Here is a 20,000-nt window from a genome sequence, read left to right on the forward strand (position 1 = left end):
AAACATGGTTTTTGTGGTGGTTTCTCTTAAAGGAACAGGCCACCATTTTTCCATACTGAGATATGTTCTTACCTGAGCTTAGACGAGTTGATGAGTACCAAGTCTGGTCTTTACACGTGCCCTCAGCAGTGTTCATTTAAAATATTTAGTCTTAATATTAGTCAAAGTGATGTTTTTGACGACTAAAATTGGACTAAAACGAAGTTAAAACTTTCTCATGAGACTAAAACTGTGACTGAAATGTCCAGATATTTTAGTCGACTAAAATAAGACTAAATAAAAATGAAAAGGAGAGACTAAAATCATCCAAACTTCTTTTGAGCGTCTGAAAGAGCCTCAGATCAGGTAAATCCTCTGCTAGAGGATCAGCTGAGCTTTGTTCATGTGGAGCAGCTCCATGAAGCAGAGGAACAGGTTTAAATATGATTAGAATGAATATTATAAATATAAGTCGACTAAATTCTTCTTAAATTTAGTCGACTAAATTTAGCTGCAATTTTAGTCGACTAAAACTAGACTAAAATCGAATTAAATTTTCGTCAAAAGACTAAATGTGAAAGGGAGGCTTTCACTGTGTGGGGGAGTGGTCAATTATTTTGCTTTTTGTATTGTTTGGTTAAATGGTCTAGTTTAGTGGATTATTGTTTTGATTGGTTTGTTTAAGTGCTGTCAGCTCAGCTGGGTGATTAGTGGTGACACCTGGGGGAGCTGGGCGGCAGCACTGGGATTGATTTAGGGGGGGGGGTGGTATGTTTCATTTGTTGTTTCTTTAGGTTCATGTAATCAAGTATATTGCTTTAATATGATTTGATTATTGTTTGTATAATTTGTGATTGCTTATCTTTGTTTTGGTTGTTTTAAAGACCACTTTGCTCACCTCCCTTCCCTGTGAAGTGGTTGCTTCCAGGTGGGTGAGGTGGGGCACTCCTGCTAATCCTGGAGGTGTGGAATTGTCTAGGAGGGCAGTTTGCAGTGAGGCTGCACCAGGTTTTTTTTTGTTCGTCTCCTTTGTTTCTTTAAGTTAAGTCCTAGGCTTTTTGTTTTGCTTTATCGTTCATGTTCTTTTGTAAATAAATCATTTTTTTTAAGCACTATCATGATGCCTCCTCGCCTGCCTTCACGGGACATCCGGTAACACTTTTACACTGTAAAATATGTCAAAATTAACACTGGCCCTCAGTCAAAAAGATCACAGGTGTCGTTAGCATTTAGCCTCCCCACTCCTGTTTGACGCCAGAGGAGAGAAGTTAGAAGTGACCGAGCTCTTCCACATTTAAATACAGATACGTGAAGAGTGGACTAAAAGGGGAACTATATTTTAAGGCGTAATAACACCTGGAGCACTTCGACGTCCGCACAGTAAATATCTCAGTTTGGGAAAACCGTGGCCTGTTCCTTTAAATGTTAAATGACCACTCGTCACATTCATACAGTGTGTGAAGTGCCTTGCCCAAGGACACAGCGATGTCACCTGGCTCCTGTGGATCAGGGAGATATAGCCGAAAATCACGATATAAAAAACGAAATATCACGATAACGATATACTTGATATTAGAGAAAAGAAAAGATAAACTTTGTTGTTCAACACGTTTACGAAAGACTTGAGCTCATCTTGGATTTGGATTTTTATTGCTTGATTAACAGCAGGCAGTAAACAATTAACAATAAACAATAAACGATGCACAAAAGGTTTTTTTAAATGAAAATGTGCCAAGACTTTTCCTCTAAAACATGATCATCCACAGACACAGGATGATGCTCAAAACAAACAGTTGGTCCTTCATAATAAATACCTGGAAACACTTCATAAAGTACATCAATGTAAGAAATCACAAAGCGCCGCGTGCAGTCGGGTCATCAGATAAATTGGGGGGAAAAATAGGAAAAAGTTGGGAAAAAATAGTGAATAAATCGGGTAAATTTAGAAAAAAATGACGAAAAAATATATATATAACTCCCGCCTGAACCGAGAGGATCTTCCTCACGTCATCAGATTTTTTTTCCATCATTTTTATCACACTTTTGTCATTTTTTCGTCAACTTTTTGTCAATTTTCTATCACATTGTTGTCATTTTTTGGGTCATTTTTTCATCTAATTTTTGTCATTTTTTGGTCAAATTTTTATCAAATATTTGTTACATTTCCATCATTGTTTTCGTCTCAGTTTTGTTGCTTTTTCACAGCTTTTCCCCAGAAGCTTTTGGACTGGGGTAAAGCCAAACTGGAGAAAATGTGCTTGGTTCAGGTGGGAGTTAAGGGGTTAAAAAGAAATAGTGAAAAAATTGGGAAAAAATGTTGATATAAATCAGGGAAGAATGTGTTTTTTCCCCCTGCCCTTTTGTCGCCTGTTCTGCGAGTGTAAATGTCGACATTTGCAGCACATTTTTACATATTCCTGACGGTTTGCAAATACATCACTTCATCAACGTTATCCAGAAAGTCAGAAAAAAATCGAGATATTTATTTTTGTCAACATGGCCCTGCATTAGTTTGCATTTGTAATGAAAGTAAAGACGCTCGATAAGAATAAGGTGCTCAGTGGCAGAGTGGTTAGCGCGCTCTTGCCTCATCGTAAAAAAGGCTGTGGGTCAAATCGTCTCAGCTGTGACCCCGCCCTCCACAAAACCCCCACGAAACCCCCACGCTCTGACAAACACCAGAGACTTTAACCCCTTAACTCCCACCTGAACCGAGCACATGTTCTCCAGTTTGGCTTTACCCCAGTCCAAAAGCTTCTGGAAAAAAGGTGAGAAAATAGCAAAAAAACTGAGACGAAAAGAATGATGGAAATGTGACAAGAAATTGACAAAAAATTGAAGAAAAAATGACAAAAATGCGACAAAAAAATGACAAAAAATTGATAAAAAAATGACAAAAATGTGACAAAATGTGACAGAAAAATGACAACAAAAATGACAAAAATGTGACAAAATGTGACAAAAAAAAATGACAAAAATGTGACAAAAAAATGACATAAAAATTTGACAAAAAAATGACAAACAAGTTATAAAAAAGGGTTGAACACCCAACAAAAAAATGATGAAAAAAAAATCTGACGACGTGAGGAAAAAGATCCTCTCGGTTCAGGCGGGAGTTGACACCTCAGCCCGATACTGAGATCTTAGTACAGACATGACTTGGTATTGAAGCTCAAACTGATGCTACGTCCAGTGCCTTTGTCGTTTGTTCCAGCTCCCCCTCGTCACAGCAGCCCCCCCTCGTCACAGCAGCTGCACCTCCTCCAGCCTCAAGTCTCCGCTCAGCTCCAGCAGCGTCACGAGGCTCAGGTCCTGCACGCGGTGTTTGTAATCGAACTGGTGCGTCCCGTTCACGGCCACGCGGAACTGAGAGGCTTCACACAGGACGATCATCTGAGGGGGGGGGGAGAGGGGGGAGAGTTAGAAATATACAGACGGGACGATCATATGAGGGAGAATTCAGAATGAATCGGAAACAGTCCCGGGCCTGATAGATTACAGATAAACCTCTGGATAAATGAGAAGCAGATGTTCGGTGTGAAGTTCCCACCTCGAAGTACTGGTCCGGGGCGAAGGGGAAGTGCTTGGACCCGGTCTCCTCTGGGCCCCAGCAGTCGGACAGAAACGAGTTCCTCACAAAGTCCTTGGTCTTGAGGCGAGGGTTCAGGTGCAGCGCGATGGAGCTGCTGCCGCCGACCCTGAGGTTCAGACACAGCCTGAGGGGAAAGCACAGTCAGACACAGAGGAACTAAAGAGGAACTGAAGAGGAACTGAAGAGGAACTGAAGAGGGACTGAAGAGGGACTGAAGAGGGACTGAAGAGGGACTGAAGGGGGACTGAAGAGGGACTGAAGGGGGACTGAAGAGGAACTGAAGAGGAGCTGAAGGGGGACTGAAGAGGACTAAAGAGGAACTGAAGGGGGACTGAAGGGGGACTGAAGAGGGACTAAAGGGGGACTAAAGGGGGACTGAAGAGGAACTGAAGAGGAGCTGAAGGGGGACTGAAGAGGAACTGAAGAGGGACTGAAGGGGGACTGAAGAGGAACTGAAGAGGGACTGAAGGGGGACTGAAGAGGAACTGAAGGGGGACTGAAGAGGAACTGAAGAGGGACTGAAGGGGGACTGAAGAGGAACTGAAGAGGGACTGAAGGGGGACTGAAGAGGAACTAAAGGGGGACTGAAGAGGAACTGAAGAGGAGCTGAAGGGGGACTGAAGGGGGACTGAAGAGGAACTGAAGAGGAGCTGAAGGGGGACTGAAGAGGAACTGAAGAGGGACTGAAGGGGGACTGAAGAGGAACTGAAGAGGAGCTGAAGGGGGACTGAAGAGGAACTGAAGAGGGACTAAAGAGGGACAGAAGAGGGACTGAAGAGCGACTGAAGGGGGACTGAAGAGGGACTGAAGAGGGACTGAAGGGGGACTGAAGAGGAACTGAAGAGGGACTAAAGAGGGACAGAAGAGGGACAGAAGAGGGACTGAAGAGGGACTGAAGGGGGACTGAAGGGGGACTGAAGAGGGACTGAAGGGGGACTGAAGGGGGACTGAAGAGGAACTGAAGGGGGACTGAAGGGGGACTGAAGAGGAACTGAAGGGGGACTGAAGGGGGACTGAAGAGGATTAAACGGAGACTGAAGAGGGACTGAAGGGGGACTGAAGAGGGACTGAAGGGGGACTGAAGAGGGACTAAAGAGGGACAGAAGAGGGACAGAAGAGGGACTGAAGAGCGACTGAAGGGGGACTGAAGAGGAACTAAAGGGGGACTGAAGAGGAACTGAAGAGGAGCTGAAGGGGGACTGAAGAGGAACTGAAGAGGGACTGAAGGGGGACTGAAGAGGAACTGAAGAGGAGCTGAAGGGGGACTGAAGGGGGACTGAAGAGGAACTGAAGAGGGACTAAAGAGGGACAGAAGAGGGACTGAAGAGGGACTCAAGAGCGACTGAAGGGGGACTGAAGGGGGACTGAAGGGGGACTGAAGAGGGACTGAAGGGGGACTGAAGAGGAACTGAAGACGGACTGAAGAGGAACTGAAGAGGGACTGAAGGGGGACTGAAGGGGGACTGAAGAGGGACTGAAGGGGGACTGAAGAGGGACTGAAGGGGGACTGAAGGGGGACTGAAGAGGAACTGAAGGGGGACTGAAGAGGATTAAACGGAGACTGAAGAGGGACTGAAGGGGGACTGAAGAGGGACTGAAGGGGAACTGAAGGGGGACTGAAGGGGGACTGAAGGGGGACTGAAGAGGGACTGAAGGGGGACTGAAGGGGGACTGAAGGGGGACTGAAGGGGGACTGAAGAGGGACTGAAGGGGGACTGAAGGGGGACTGAAGAGGAACTGAAGGGGGACTGAAGGGGGACTGAAGGGGGACTGAAGAGGGACTGAAGAGGGACTGAAGGGGGACTGAAGAGGGACTGAAGGGGGACTGAAGGGGGACTGAAGGGGGACTGAAGAGGAACTGAAGGGGGACTGAAGAGGAACTGAAGGGGGACTGAAGGGGGACTGAAGAGGATTAAACGGAGACTGAAGAGGGACTGAAGGGGGACTGAAGAGGAACTGAAGAGGGACTGAAGGGGGACTGAAGAGGAACTGAAGAGGGACTGAAGAGGGACTGTAGGGGGACTGAAGGGGGACTGAACGGGGACTGAAGAGGGACTGAAGAGGGTTAAAGGGGGACCGAGTACCTGTGGGCGTGTGGGATGGTTCTTCCTTTGACGGTGATGCTTCGTCCCGGACTCAGGCCTTTGAGGATCTCAGCTTTGAATGGAACGCTCTGGAACAACATCAACTTTTACTCATTCAAACAAAAACATTCAAAGTAACAGTGGAAATATAATAAAGACAGGATAAAATGAGAAAGTGACTGACCAGGTCTCCGTTCGACGACAGAGATGACTGTAAACAAACGTAAACATGTTTTTAAAATCACATGTTTTCACTCTTGTTTCATTCATATTTTTTTTGGTTCACTCTTTAATTTTAATTAATTTTTTTTGGTTCACTCTTTAATTTTTAAGATTGTAGTAATAGATTGTAGATTGTGTTATAAAAGAGGTTGATGTTGATCTTTGATAATGTGTCATGTTTGAGTGATTTATTAGGTCAACACATATTTAATCATTACTGTGCTGAAGTCGGGAGGAGCAGCTCTTACTTCAGATCCAGACGAGTTCTTCACTTTAGACTCAGACAAAGAAACTGCGCTCTGTAAAAGAACAAAACACCATTTTATAAGTTGAAACCAGGTCAAAAACAGAACCAGGCTCTGAACAGATGGAACCCTGGTGAAGACACGGAGCTGGAGTGTGTGGGACAGACCTGACGTGTGTGGGACAGACCTGTTGTTGTGTGGGACAGACCTGATGATGTGTGAGACAGACCTGACGTGTGTGGGACAGACCTAACGTGTGTGGGACAGACCTGACGTGTGTGGGACAGACCTAACGTGTGTGGGACAGACCTGACGTGTGTGGGACAGACCTAACGTGTGTGGGACAGACCTGACGTGTGTGGGACTGACCTGATGTTGTGTGGGACAGACCTGTTGTTGTGTGGGACAGACCTGTTGTTGTGTGGGACAGACCTGACGTGTGTGGGACAGACCTGTTGTTGTGTGGGACAGACCTGACGTGTGTGGGACAGACCTGACGTGTGTGGGACTGACCTGATGTTGTGTGGGACAGACCTGATGATGTGTGGGACAGACCTGATGTTGTGTGGGACAGACCTGACGTGTGTGGGACAGACCTGTTGTTGTGTGGGACAGACCTGACGTGTGTGGGACAGACCCGACGTGTGTGGGACAGACCTGATGATGTGTGGGACAGACCTGTTGTTGTGTGGGACAGACCTGTTGTTGTGTGGGACAGACCTGACGTGTGTGGGACAGACCTGTTGTTGTGTGGGACAGACCTGACGTGTGTGGGACAGACCTGTTGTGTGGGACAGACCTGTTGTTGTGTGGGACAGACCTGTTGTTGTGTGGGACAGACCTGACGTGTGTGGGACAGACCTGTTGTTGTGTGGGACAGACCTGACGTGTGTGGGACAGACCTGATGATGTGTGGGACAGACCTGATGATGTGTGGGACAGACCTGATGTTGTGTGGGACAGACCTGTTGTTGTGTGGGACAGACCTGTTGTTGTGTGGGACAGACCTGATGTTGTGTGGGACAGACCTGATGATGTGTGGGACAGACCTGATGTTGTGTGGGACAGACGTGATGATGTGTGGGACAGACCTGACGTGTGTGGGACAGACCTGTTGTTGTGTGGGACAGACCTGATGATGTGTGGGACAGACCTGATGATGTGTGGGACAGACGTGATGATGTGTGGGACAGACCTGACGTGTGTGGGACAGACCTGATGATGTGTGGGACAGACCTGTTGTGTGGGACAGACCTGACGTGTGTGGGACAGACCTGTTGTTGTGTGGGACAGACCTGATGATGTGTGGGACAGACCTGTTGTGTGGGACAGACCTGACGTGTGTGGGACAGACCTGACGTGTGTGGGACAGACCTGATGTTGTGTGGGACAGACCTGTTGTTGTGTGGGACAGACCTGTTGTTGTGTGGGACAGACCTGTTGTTGTGTGGGACGGACCTGATGTTGTGTGGGACGGACCTGTTGTTGTGTGGGACAGACCTGTTGTTGTGTGGGACAGACCTGTTGCTGTGTGGGACAGACCTGATGATGTGTGGGACAGACCTGACGTGTGTGGGACAGACCTGACGTGTGTGGGACAGACCTGTTGTTGTGTGGGACAGACCTGTTGTTGTGTGGGACGGACCTGATGTTGTGTGGGACGGACCTGTTGTTGTGTGGGACAGACCTGTTGTTGTGTGGGACAGACCTGTTGCTGTGTGGGACAGACCTGATGATGTGTGGGACAGACCTGACGTGTGTGGGACAGACCTGACGTGTGTGGGACAGACCTGATGTTGTGTGGGACAGACCTGTTGTTGTGTGGGACAGACCTGTTGTTGTGTGGGACAGACCTGTTGTTGTGTGGGACAGACCTGTTGTTGTGTGGGACAGACCTGATGATGTGTGGGACAGACCTGTTGTTGTGTGGGACAGACCTGATGATGTGTGGGACAGACCTGTTGTGTGGGACAGACCTGACGTGTGTGGGACAGACCTGACGTGTGTGGGACAGACCTGATGTTGTGTGGGACAGACCTGTTGTTGTGTGGGACGGACCTGTTGTTGTGTGGGACGGACCTGATGTTGTGTGGGACAGACCTGTTGTGTGGGACAGACCTGTTGTTGTGTGGGACAGACCTGTTGTTGTGTGGGACAGACCTGTTGTTGTGTGGGACAGACCTGTTGTTGTGTGGGACAGACCTGTTGTTGTGTGGGACGGACCTGATGTTGTGTGGGACGGACCTGTTGTTGTGTGGGACAGACCTGTTGTTGTGTGGGACAGACCTGTTGCTGTGTGGGACAGACCTGATGATGTGTGGGACAGACCTGACGTGTGTGGGACAGACCTGACGTGTGTGGGACAGACCTGATGTTGTGTGGGACAGACCTGTTGTTGTGTGGGACAGACCTGTTGTTGTGTGGGACAGACCTGTTGTTGTGTGGGACATACCTGATGTTGTGTGGGACAGACCTGACGTGTGTGGGACAGACCTGACGTGTGTGGGACAGACCTGATGTTGTGTGGGACAGACCTGATGTTGTGTGGGACATACCTGTTGTGTGGGACAGACCTGTTGTTGTGTGGGACAGACCTGACGTGTGTGGGACAGACCTGACGTGTGTGGGACAGACCTGACGTGTGTGGGACAGACCTGATGTTGTGTGGGACAGACCTGATGTTGTGTGGGACATACCTGTTGTGTGGGACAGACCTGTTGTTGTGTGGGACAGACCTGACGTGTGTGGGACAGACCTGATGTTGTGTGGGACAGACCTGATGGTGTGTGGGACAGACCTGATGGTGTGTGGGACATACCTGTTGTGTGGGACAGACCTGTTGTTGTGTGGGACAGACCTGTTGTTGTGTGGGACAGACCTGATGATGTGTGGGACAGACCTGTTGTTGTGTGGGACAGACCTGACGTGTGTGGGACAGACCTGTTGTTGTGTGGGACAGACCTGACGTGTGTGGGACAGACCTGTTGTTGTGTGGGACACTCCGCAGCTGCTGGTATGACAGCGATGGCTTGGATCTGGACTTTCCCCTGCATCAGCAGCGTGTCGACTCTCCGCAGTTCCACGCGGTGCTTGTATTCCACCAGATGAGCCCCGTTCACCGCGACCTGACAAAAACACCACCGGGTCAAAATATCTATATCTCCATCTGTATGAAATGTTTAACTACTGTAAGAATAAGAATTTAAAACAGCTCCATGATAATATTCACTTCGGAGCTCATTCTATACATGAGGACACCGGCTGGAACATTACGGGGGAGGAAAATATAGTCCCTTTAACCCCTTAACTCCCACCTGAACCGAGCACATTTTCTCCAGTTTGGCTTTACCCCAATCCAAAAGCTTCTGGAAAAAAGGTGTGAAAATAGAGACAGAACTGAGACGAAAACAATGATGATGTGGCAAAAAAGTGAGAAAACTTTGACAAAAAAGTGACAAAAAATTTGACAAGAAATTACAAAAAATAATAAAAAATGACAAAAAATGTGACAAAAAAATGTGACAAAAAATGTGACAAAAAATGACCAAAAAAATGACACAAAAAAAATGACACAAAAATGACACAAAAATGACAAAAAAAGACAAAAAAATGACAAAAAATGTGACAAAAAAGACAAAAAAAACACACAAAAAAGACAAAAAAGTTGCAAAAATTAGTTGAATACCCCCCCAAAAAAGATGGAAAAGAATCTGATGACGTGAGGAAAAAGATCCATTTAGATGAGTTTTGTAGATCTTAGCTTTCAAATGAGGCGTTACACTGGCCTACTGGATTTGGGTAAAGCTGAACTGGAGAAAATGCTCTCGGTTCAGGCGGGAGTTAAGGGGTTAAGTATTAGTCTGAGCCAGAGGGGAGGACATGTTCTGACTGCCAGCTGCTGGACCCAGTCACCTTGTAGACGTCGCTCTGGACCAGGATGACGAGTTCGAAGGCGGCTCCGGGGCGGAAGGGCATGACTTTGTGGATCTCCTCTCGGCCCCAGGACTCCTTCAGCAGAGAGTTACACACCACAGAGCCCTTCTTCACCCGAGGGTTAAAGTGAAACGCCACGTCCGCGCGGGGCTTCACGCTGCTGCCGCACGTCAGGTCCACCTGGAACCTGCAGGGAAAGGGTCAAACTAAGACCGGGCCTGGACTGAGCCGAGGCTAAACCGCGAGGACGGACCTGTCGGCGTTTGAGGGCACAGTTCCCTGGATCAGCAGCATTTCTCCCACAGCCAGGCCCCCCAAGAGGGTCCCCGAGAACGGAAGCATCTGGATCGAAACACAAAGATTCACAATAACACGTCGGTCTCACACACTTCCTGACCGACTGCAGCAACCCCAGGTTATACCAGTCATACTATAAACCACCCAACCTGAGTAAATGTCCTTAACCTGGATGTACAGAACTAGTTTAACCTCTTAACTCCCAATTGAACTGAGAGGATCTTTTTCCTCACGTCATCAGATTTTTTTTTCCATCATTTTTTTGTTGGGTATTCAACTCATTTTTGTAACTTTTTTGTCATGTTTTTGTCATTTTTTCGGCCATTTTTTGTTTGTTTTTTTCAAATTTTTATCAATTTTTTGTAATTTTTTTAATCACATTTTTGTAAATTTTTTTGTCACATTTTTATCATTTTATCGTCAATTTTTTAATCACATTTTTGTCACATTTTTTTAACATTTTTTTGTAATTTGTTTGTCACATTTTTGTAATTTTTTTGTAATTTGTTTGTCACATTTTTGTCATTTTTTCTTCCATTTTTTGTCAATTTCTTGTGACATTTTTGCTACTTTTTCATCCATTTTTCATCACTTTTTTGTCAATGTTTTCTCACTTTTTTGTCACATTTCCATCATTGTTTTCGTCTCTTTTCACAGCTTTTGTCCAGAAGCTTTTGAACTGGGGTAAAGCCAAACTGGAGAAAATGTGCTCAGTTCAGGTGGGAGTTAAGAGGTTAAAGCTCAGGGTCACTCTAATCATTCACTCTCCTTTACACTCAGGAGGTAGGAGAAGATTAAATCAGTCCAGTTTTAGGATTCAAATAAAAATACTCGTAATACAAAGTGCACACACAGTAATCAAAAACTGGAGAGAGACACAGTGACTCAGACTAAAATCATATGACTTCTATAAAGACAAGACCCAAGACCAGCAGGAAAACACCAGCACAAACGAGGTCTAACCAGGTCACAGCCAGGACCTGCCCAAAGACTAACCTGGGCCTAAAACAGAGTCTGATCAAATGAACCTCCTGATGCAGCTCCTGTTTACCGACTCTAATCAAAACGGTGACGTAGCTCATCACGTTTGTTTACTCTTTTTTTCTCCTTTTTTTTTAAACTTTTAACAGTGAATATAAAGTGGAGAAAACGAATGAATAGACACAGTAAGCATCCAAATATAGGATCCTATTACAAAAAAATAAGAAAAATAGGTCTTTCTGCGCATTGTTTCTACAGAGTCTGGAATGAACGTGAATTGAAGTAACGCGGAGTTGATTATAAATGATTACGCAACACAAACAAACTCATTTAAGTCGTTTAAAAACAGGTCAGATAAAGGCGACCGAAGCCCCAACAAAGGAGAGAAGTCTTACCGGGGACACAAAGGTCTGTCTCGGGTTTGAAAAGGACATTTTTGAAGCTTAAACAAAAAAACACACAAAAAACTCGTCTCTGCACCGCTTCAGCTGTTTACTTCCGGGAGGTGGGGCTGGACTGCGCATGCGTGCGACACCAGCCAATGAGAATGATGGATGTCACAGGATATTTTTCTAATATTATGATATTAATTTACATTTAAAGTAAATAAACAAAAAAATAAAGGGTAAAAAATATATATTTATATATTAATATTATGATGTCATAATATTAGAACAAAAAATCATATATAATATATCTACAAATAATAATAAATAAACAAACTGAAATAAACTGCGGTAAAGCAAAAAAAAAAAAATGATATCAATATTATTAACCCTCTCTGCAGGCATTTATCCAGCTAAAAGACAGTGTCGGCGCACGAGCCCAAAGCAGAGGCGACTGTGCTGGTCCTCTTTTCAGTGAGGGCGGTTCACATCTGGAACATCTGGAACATCATCACTGAGAATCTTCACTAGATCAAACTCTGGCTCCTGGTTGTTGTACTGTGGCCTTTCCTAAACAGTAACCTGCCCCGGGGCGACAGAGGGAAATTAAACATTGTGGCAACTCTAACATATTTACATGTGGACTTCGAGGACTCATGTTAACTATATATGCACCATAAATAATATAAATAATATAAATAATACAATAAATAATAACAATATTGGTATTATTGATAATAAAGCTACTACTACTACTAATAATAATAATAATAATAATAATAATACAATAATCACTAAAGGCACTATACCTGATTTTATTTCTAGAAATGAAACATAATGTGTTTTGTCCTCCAGTAGTTTATTTAGTTATTACATTTGTAATAACTAAATATAAAACAATTGCATCAATTTCATGAACTTTCAGGCTGTTTTTCTAGCATTTTTATGAACCTGACCCTGAAAAGTGACCTTGCAGGTTGTGAAATGCCGATAAACGAAATAATAAATAATAATAAAGCTAAATTTAGACGCTACAAATATGTTTGGAAAGTTAGGAATGAGTTGGATCACACATAACATTTTCATTTAATGGCTTCCTTTTCAGTGTTTGCAATAAAAAAGAAAAATGAGATATAAGGCCTTTAACCGAGTGGTGGCTGAACATGTGAGTAAAACTTTTAACCACTTGCAAAAAATGTTTGGGTCAAACTTTATGAACTTTATTTATGAAAGAAGCTCCTGAAAAACACACCCTCTGGATTTATATTTATACTTTATTATATCTTAGACGAAAAGAACTGCACTTTGCTCCAGTCCTGTTTGTCATCACTTTAACCCCTTAACTCCCACCTGAACCGAGCACATTTTCTCCAGTTTGGCTTTACCCCAATCCAAAAGCTTCTGGAAAAAAGCTGTGAAAATAGCAACAAAACTGAGACAAAAACAATGAAGATGTGACAAAAAGTGAGAAAACATTGACAAAAAAGTGACGAAAAAATGACAAAAAAGTGACAAAAAATTGACAAAAAAAATGACAAAAAAAATATTTCAAAAATGACAAAAATGTGACAAAAAATTGACAAAAAAGGACAAAAAAATTATTTTAAATGACAAAAAATGATTTAAAAAAATGACAACAAACGACAATAAATGTGACAAAAATGACAAAAAATTGACTAAAAAAATGACAAAAAATGTGACAAAAAATAACAAAAAAATGATTTAAAAAAATGACAATAAATGTGACAAAAATGTGACCAAAAAATGACAAAAAAATGATTTAAAAAGTTACTACTACTAAAGTGACTTGAGGAAAAAGATCCATTTAGATGAGTTTTGTAGATCTTAGCTTTCAAATGAGGCGTTACACTGGCTTACAGGATTTGGGTAAAGCTGAACTGGAGAATATGCTCTCGGTTCAGGCGGGAGTTAAGAGGTTAACCCTCCCTCAATGTTCACTTTTGTTTTCTTACTTTTGGCTTTTATTACAATGGTCAGACTCTTCACATACATTATTTTTTTTTACCATTTTTAAACCTTCCATTGCTACTGTGTAGTTTGTGCCTGAAAAGTTTTTTTAAATGTCTGACAGATGTTTTCAAGTTAAAATGTGTTTATGTATCATTCATTTATAACATTACATACAATTATTTAGATTCAAACTCAAATACACCCACTAGGAAAACTAGGCGTTCTACAAGTATAAGATATGATGCAAAGAAAATGTTCTTGGGTGTGATGATCATCTATAAGGCGGATTTATTTTCTGAATCAACATCACCTCATTTAGTCTGAAAATAAAAGGTGAACTGAATATTATCGACAATAGAATTGATTTTACTGCTGTCGACGTCAACATGATAAAACAAACAGGCGTAGACGGAGATAAGTGCATTTTAAATTTTATTACAAACTAAAATCTGTACAGCTTCAAAGAAACATAAAACCATTTTATAAAACATCTACAAAAATAAAACTAGAGGCAGGTCCAGACACTCGTTCACTCATTCACTCACACACAAACACGGGACAAAGAGGAGGAAGTGTCGCCCAAAGTCACAGCAGAGACCAGGACCAGCGGGCTCCTGGAGACCGCCCCGGTGACCGCCCCGGTGACCGCCCCAGTGACCGCCCCGGAGCCGCCCCGGAGCCGCCGCCTCGCCTCAATCAGCCCGGTCATGTCCACGGCTTCAGTGCAGTTTGGTGAAACCTTAGAGCTCGTTTCTGATTAGTTTATTGCTGATTGGTGGTTTTGGGAAGTGTGCGTTTTGTCCGTAAACATATAAAGTTTTTTTTTCCTCAGAGCCTCCTCAGAAGTCGGCGTCCAGCCTGAAGGTGTTGTCGCTGGGGCCCGACATGACGCCCATCCTCTGGTACTCTCCCACTCTCTTCTCGAAGAAGTTGGTCTTTCCCTCCAGAGAGATGTTCTCCATGAAGTCGAAGGGGTTCTCTGAGCGGTAGATCTGCAGCGAGAGGGAGAAACGTTTGGACGTCGTCAGAAACACATTTACAATCTGAACCAAGATCAAACTGGAGTAAATCACGTATAAAACTGTCTCGATCTGCGGCTTTTGAAAAGGTATTTTTAGGGCTTATAGATCCTAGACCTTTGGCTCGTGACAGCGTTAAGTCACATAAGTTTGAACATCTCCTAAGCTTCAGACGTTTCCCTTTGTCACGTGAGTGAACGTCATCAGTCCGTCTGTGGTTGTCGGTAAAGCAGGTGCTCAGTCGTGCGTCAACTCGTCTGTTTCCGCCAGTGACCTGAGTCTCTGAAACAGAACAGACTCAGCTCCCATCATCAGCTGAGGTCCGTACCCCTGCGCAGCTCATCACTGCACCGCTTTACTACCAATACTACAACCACAAATACTACATATACTACAACCACAAATACTACATATACTACAGCAGCTCATCACTGCACCACCATCTCTAACCCTGTTCAATGGATTTTCATAAAACCACTTGCCTTTAGCCTCAAACGTCACACATTAATGATCCAGATGTTTTCAGATGTTAACTCGTTAGAAATCATTAATGAATGGACAGATCTTCTGGGACTTTACTTCTAAGATCATTTTAAATATTAAAGTGTCACTGTTCCTTATTACAGAGTTTCTACGGGAAACAACACATTTAGTGCAGTTTTAATTCCACAAAGGTAGAAATCTGTGTATCTTTTATTGAAGATTAAAACAGAAGAGACACATTTTAATATTCAAAAGGAAATCGGATCCAACAGGAAACTTGAGAAAAATATTGTGGACATTTCCAGCCAATTTATCCAACTTGTACATCTGATTTAATGCCAGTGTGAATCCAATTTAATGAGGTTTAAGGCCTCACTTAATTGAATGGGTTTTAATGACCTGCATAAACCCTGTATAATGTTCGTGATGATGAAACGCCATGAAACAGACATGTCACACCTCCTCATACTTTACTATAGGGCCTGACTTCTCCTTTAATTCGATACTGAAGCACGTGTTTGTGTTTGGGGCTCAGAGCCGGCGTCGTGTCTGCATGTCTGGGGTCGGTACCTTGTCGAAGCCCAGCTCCAGCAGCAGACGGTCGGCCACGAACTCGATGTACTGCTTCATGAGGTCACAGTTCATCCCGATCAGCTTCACGGGCAGCGCGTCCGTCAGGAACTCCTGCGTCGGGGACAGAGAGAGGTGAGCGTGGACTTTACAGCAGAAACAAACAGACATGTGGATGTGGAGCTCACACTGTGAACATGAAGCTTCTGTTTGTGTTCAGGTTAAAGCGACAGAATGAATAATAACCTGCTCTATGGCCACGGCGTCCATGATGATGCTCCTCACGGTCTCAGCGCTGGGTTTGTTCACCAGGTGTTTGAACATGAGGCAGGCGAAGTCACAGTGCAGCCCCTGGACACCACAGGAGGAAGAGGAACATTTCAAACCTGGATCTGAGCACGTTCCCCTAAAGACAGAACACGCGCCGGCTCAGCGGCCGTACCTCGTCGCGGCTGATGAGCTCGTTGGAGAAGGTCAGTCCCGGCATCAGGCCCCGTTTCTTCAGCCAGAAAATGGCGGCGAAGGATCCGGAGAAGAAGATCCCCTCCACAGCCGCGAACGCCACCACACGCTCCCCTGCACAACAGACGTCACACAGAGGGTCACCATGATTGTTCCGAGTAAGAAAGACAAAGAAAAGGAAGAAAATGGGCAATAGCTGAGACGCAGCGCTCAGACCTACCATAGGCGGCGCTCTTGTTGCCGATCCAGTTGATGGCCCAGTCGGCCTTCTTCTTGACGCAGGGCAGAGTCTCCACGGCGTTGAACAGGTATTCTCTGCACAGACGGGTCAGTCAGGAACACGGCTTTCATTGATGAAAAACAAGGCTGGATTTGAGTCATTCATGTTTTGTTGTTGTATTTACTGGTCGAGGAATCTCTGTCAGGACAGATTTCTATAATATTAAGTGTTGGAACTTCAAAAGGGACGGTTGTTTAGACTGTGTAATATGTCTGAAGTGACTAAATATTGATCAAACTATTTTCCCCTTTCACCTGTGGCTCTGGTTTCGAGTTCTTCTGCCACTTGACTGACGACGAGGAGAAAATCTAAGTAAAAAATGATCTACGCAAACTCTGCATCTTGTGTTATTGAAAAACAAAATGCAAATGACTTTAATTTCTTGCTGTTCTGGATATAAGGTTAATTATAATTCTAAAAAGAGACATAAAACTAAAAAAATAGTGTTATTTACAGCTCTGTGGGTCAGTAGCTTCAGAGTGAGTGGTTGTGTTGGGGGTCAGAGGTCAGCAGAGTGTTATTTACAGCTCTGTGGGTCAGTAGCTTCAGAGTGAGTGGTTGTGTTGGGGGTCAGAGGTCAGCAGAGTGTTATTTACAGCTCTGTGGGTCAGTAGCTTCAGAGTGAGTGGTTGTGTTGGGGGTCAGAGGTCAGCAGTGTTTGTATCTGACTTTGCGGCGGTGTCGGGGGCCGTCACTGACCTCTCCTGCGGGTCCTTGATGTAGGTGTTGATGAGCAGGCTGTACATCTCTGAGTGGATGTTCTCCATGGCGATCTGGAAACCGTAGAAGCAGCGCGCCTCCGTCACCTGCACCTCCTGAGTGAAGCGCTCCACCTGCGGCGTCGGGAGGAGGGGGGGGGGTGAAGGGTCAGAGCGCGAAACGGGAGCGGAAGATCGATGGTACGGCGGGAAACACTCACCAGGTTCTCGTTGACGATGCCGTCGCTGGCGGCGAAGAACGCCAAAACGTGAGAAATGAAGAATCTCTCATCGTCCTTCAGAGACTCCCAGTGCAGCAGGTCTTTGGACAGGTCCACCTGAAACACACACGGCATCACTCACTGACCCACACAGAGCGGAGACCGAGAGGGCAGGAACACAGCAGTAAGAATCAAAAAAGTACTTGAGACCGTATTAATTTCGTCGACTAAAATATTTAGTCTTAATTTTAGTCAAAGTGATATTTTTTCCGACTAAAATTCGACTAAAACTAAATTAAAACTTTCTCATGAGACTAAAACTATGACTAAAATGTCCAGATATTTGAGTCGACTAAAAGCTTTTACCGTCCAGGGTGCTAAACTTTGGAACTCTTTGCCTTCTGAGCTGAAACAGGACTTAGACCTGGGGGCTTTTAAAAATGAACTAAAACATATTTTAAAAAGAGATCAAGTCTGCAATCATTTTTAGTCTGCACTCAATGCACTTCCTTTGTGTAATGTCAGAAGTATTTAATTAATGTTACTGTAAATGTATTTTTTGTACTTTCTGTGTGAATTTGAAAAGCCCTTCTAGGGACGGACATTGCAAATTAGCCTTGGCTATAAATGTTGTAGTGTGGTACATGTTTATTGTTCACACATGTCCCTATCAAATAAATAAATAAATAAAATAAATAAAATAAGACTAAATAAAAATGAAAAGGAGAGACTAAAATCATCCAAACTTCTATTGAGCGTCTGAAAGAGCCTCAGATCATGTAAATTCACTGCCAAAGGATCAGCTGAGCTTTGTTCATGAGGAGCAGCTCCATGAAGCAGAGGAACAACATTAAATATGATTATAATGAATATTATCAATGCAAAGTCGACTAAATTAGTCTTAATTTTAGTCGACTAAAAATAGACTAAAATTGCATTTTTTTTTTACTAAATCTAGACTAAAATTAAATTACATTTTAGTCAAAAAACTAAAACTAAAATAAAATGTGTTGTCAAAATTAACACTGCTTGGAGAAAATGTTACTCGAGTACTGAGTAACTGATCTGAAAAAGTCTGATTTATTACAAATGACTTTATTACAATAGTAGTTCCATCAAAAGGTTATTCACATACTTGTACTTGAGTAAATGTAGCCGAGTACTTGACAGCTCTGGTTAAAGGCACTGACTCTAAAGTGGGTCACTGGGTCAGAGCCTCGAGTCTTTGTTTAAACTGGGTCATGTTTAAGTAAAAAAGGAGTTCTCGGCCTCAGTTATCGTCTGCACTGGTCGGTCTAACATCGGTTCCTCGTACCTCCTCTGCCGTCCAGAAAGACGCCTCCGCCTTCTTGTACATGGTCCAGATGTCGTGGTATTGAATGGGGAAGATCACGAAGCGCCGCGGGTTCTCCTTCAGCAGAGGCTCCTCCTGAGACGCCGCCGACTTCTGCGCAGACTTTGGCTGAAAACACAGAATAAACACATTAGGAACTGAGGTCACATCGGCCTGTAGTATTTTACAGAGACAGAGATAATGGACTTTAAATGATAAGGGAAACATATGTGCTTTTATCCTTTACTAATGTATGAAAACAAAAAGATAATGGACAGAGAACTGGCTCCTTCCTCCGTCTGAAAGAGTGAAATCCCTAAAAAGTAACAATATTGTCTATGATTATTCCCTTCCCTTCTCAGTGAACATTTGTCAAAGTTAGCAACTGCCTGTCTTACTTAAGTCGTCACATTGTTCACAGCTAAACAATAAAAACTAGTGAATGGAAACTTTTAAGAAATACTGTTAAAACGTGGTTTATTGAGAATATATGACTCGTATTGATCCGTCACTGCAGGTCAATGAGAGGTTATTCTGCAGGAACTGTCAGTACTTTTCCTCTGGTGATCAGCTGTTGGCGCCAGAAAAGCTCCACTTTGGGCGCCACATCTTCACAAACTCCGCCTTTAGGCTTGAATTAAACTAATAAAACTCTAAACCAGTGTCGATGCTCAGATTTAAGTGTTTCTGTCCTGGTTTAAGTGGGTTTTTGAGCTCTTACCGTGGCGTCAGAGAAGATTTTTCGGGCCGTTTTTGAAGCCAGGATCCTGGTGTCGTTCAGGCTGGGAGGCTGCACATTCGACACGGAAGCAAAGTTAAAAATCATAAATATTATAAACTAATGAATAAAACACGCAGCTAAATTACGACTTTCTGCTGTTTTAAACGATCTGGGCTCAGGTCTTACCGTGTTTTCTTTGTCCAGGCTCAACCCGCTCATTTTGCTGCTCATTTTGTTTTCATTCTTCACGGACAGAGGAGAGCGAGCCGACAGCATCTTTGCAGTTTAGTGAGAAGACAAAGCAAGAAAATACAGAATAAATATAATAAATTAAAGTGTAAAAAAGCGGGAACTAAAAGTGCTAAACCTAGGCTAAGAGGAGCAGGCAGAGCAGAGGAGAAAGACTGAAGGAAAGTCTGTCGACCGGCTTTTATTGAAATCTTGGCGCTGGAACCGCGACCAATGAGAGCGGAGCGCGAGGAGGAGCTTTCGTCAAAGGGAAGCGACAGAAAAACGCCTCAAA

General features: G+C 43.9%; 2 protein-coding genes across 2 annotated transcripts; both read right to left on the minus strand.

Moving 5' to 3' along the window:
- Positions 1-3,196: 3,196 nt before the first annotated feature.
- lgals8a (galectin 8a) lies at positions 3,197-11,847 on the minus strand. Its single transcript, XM_079572896.1, has 9 exons — positions 11,729-11,847; positions 10,309-10,397; positions 10,035-10,242; positions 9,104-9,247; positions 6,126-6,176; positions 5,840-5,866; positions 5,656-5,759; positions 3,530-3,695; positions 3,197-3,372 (listed from the first exon to the last, which is right to left on the minus strand). The coding sequence occupies exons 1-9, from the start codon at positions 11,765-11,767 to the stop codon at positions 3,223-3,225; spliced, it is 978 nt and encodes a 325-aa protein (XP_079429022.1). The 5' UTR covers positions 11,768-11,847; the 3' UTR covers positions 3,197-3,222.
- A 2,562-nt stretch (positions 11,848-14,409) lies between these two features.
- Positions 14,410-20,000, minus strand: LOC306974457 (ribonucleoside-diphosphate reductase subunit M2). The gene is made up of 10 exons (XM_079571708.1): positions 19,664-20,000; positions 19,478-19,546; positions 18,739-18,885; positions 17,424-17,540; positions 17,204-17,337; positions 16,445-16,539; positions 16,205-16,338; positions 16,009-16,113; positions 15,763-15,876; positions 14,410-14,682 (listed from the first exon to the last, which is right to left on the minus strand). Exons 1-10 carry the CDS (start codon positions 19,751-19,753, stop codon positions 14,530-14,532), a joined length of 1,158 nt encoding a protein of 385 aa, XP_079427834.1. The 5' UTR covers positions 19,754-20,000; the 3' UTR covers positions 14,410-14,529.

This window comes from Gobius niger, assembly GCF_951799975.1.
Source record: "Gobius niger genome assembly, chromosome: 15".
In the NCBI taxonomy this organism is placed as follows: Eukaryota; Metazoa; Chordata; class Actinopteri; order Gobiiformes; family Gobiidae; genus Gobius; species Gobius niger.

Bases quoted from the DNA above. Each gene is read 5' to 3' on its own strand.
- lgals8a (XM_079572896.1), bottom strand. From the start codon at position 11,767: ATGTCCTTTTCAAACCCGAGACAGACCTTTGTGTCCCCG. The intron at 9,248-10,034 runs GTGACTGGGTCC...TGTTTTTGTCAG, and splicing joins TCCAGAGCGACGTCTACAAG to GTCGCGGTGAACGGGGCTCA. The intron at 5,760-5,839 runs GTCAGTCACTTT...AATGAGTAAAAG, and splicing joins TGTCGTCGAACGGAGACCTG to TTGATGTTGTTCCAGAGCGT.
- LOC306974457 (XM_079571708.1), bottom strand. From the start codon at position 19,753: ATGCTGTCGGCTCGCTCTCCTCTGTCCGTGAAGAATGAAAACAAAATG. The intron at 16,339-16,444 runs GTAGGTCTGAGC...TCTGTTGTGCAG, and splicing joins CAACAAGAGCGCCGCCTATG to GGGAGCGTGTGGTGGCGTTC. The intron at 16,114-16,204 runs GTACGGCCGCTG...TGTGGTGTCCAG, and splicing joins AGCTCATCAGCCGCGACGAG to GGGCTGCACTGTGACTTCGC.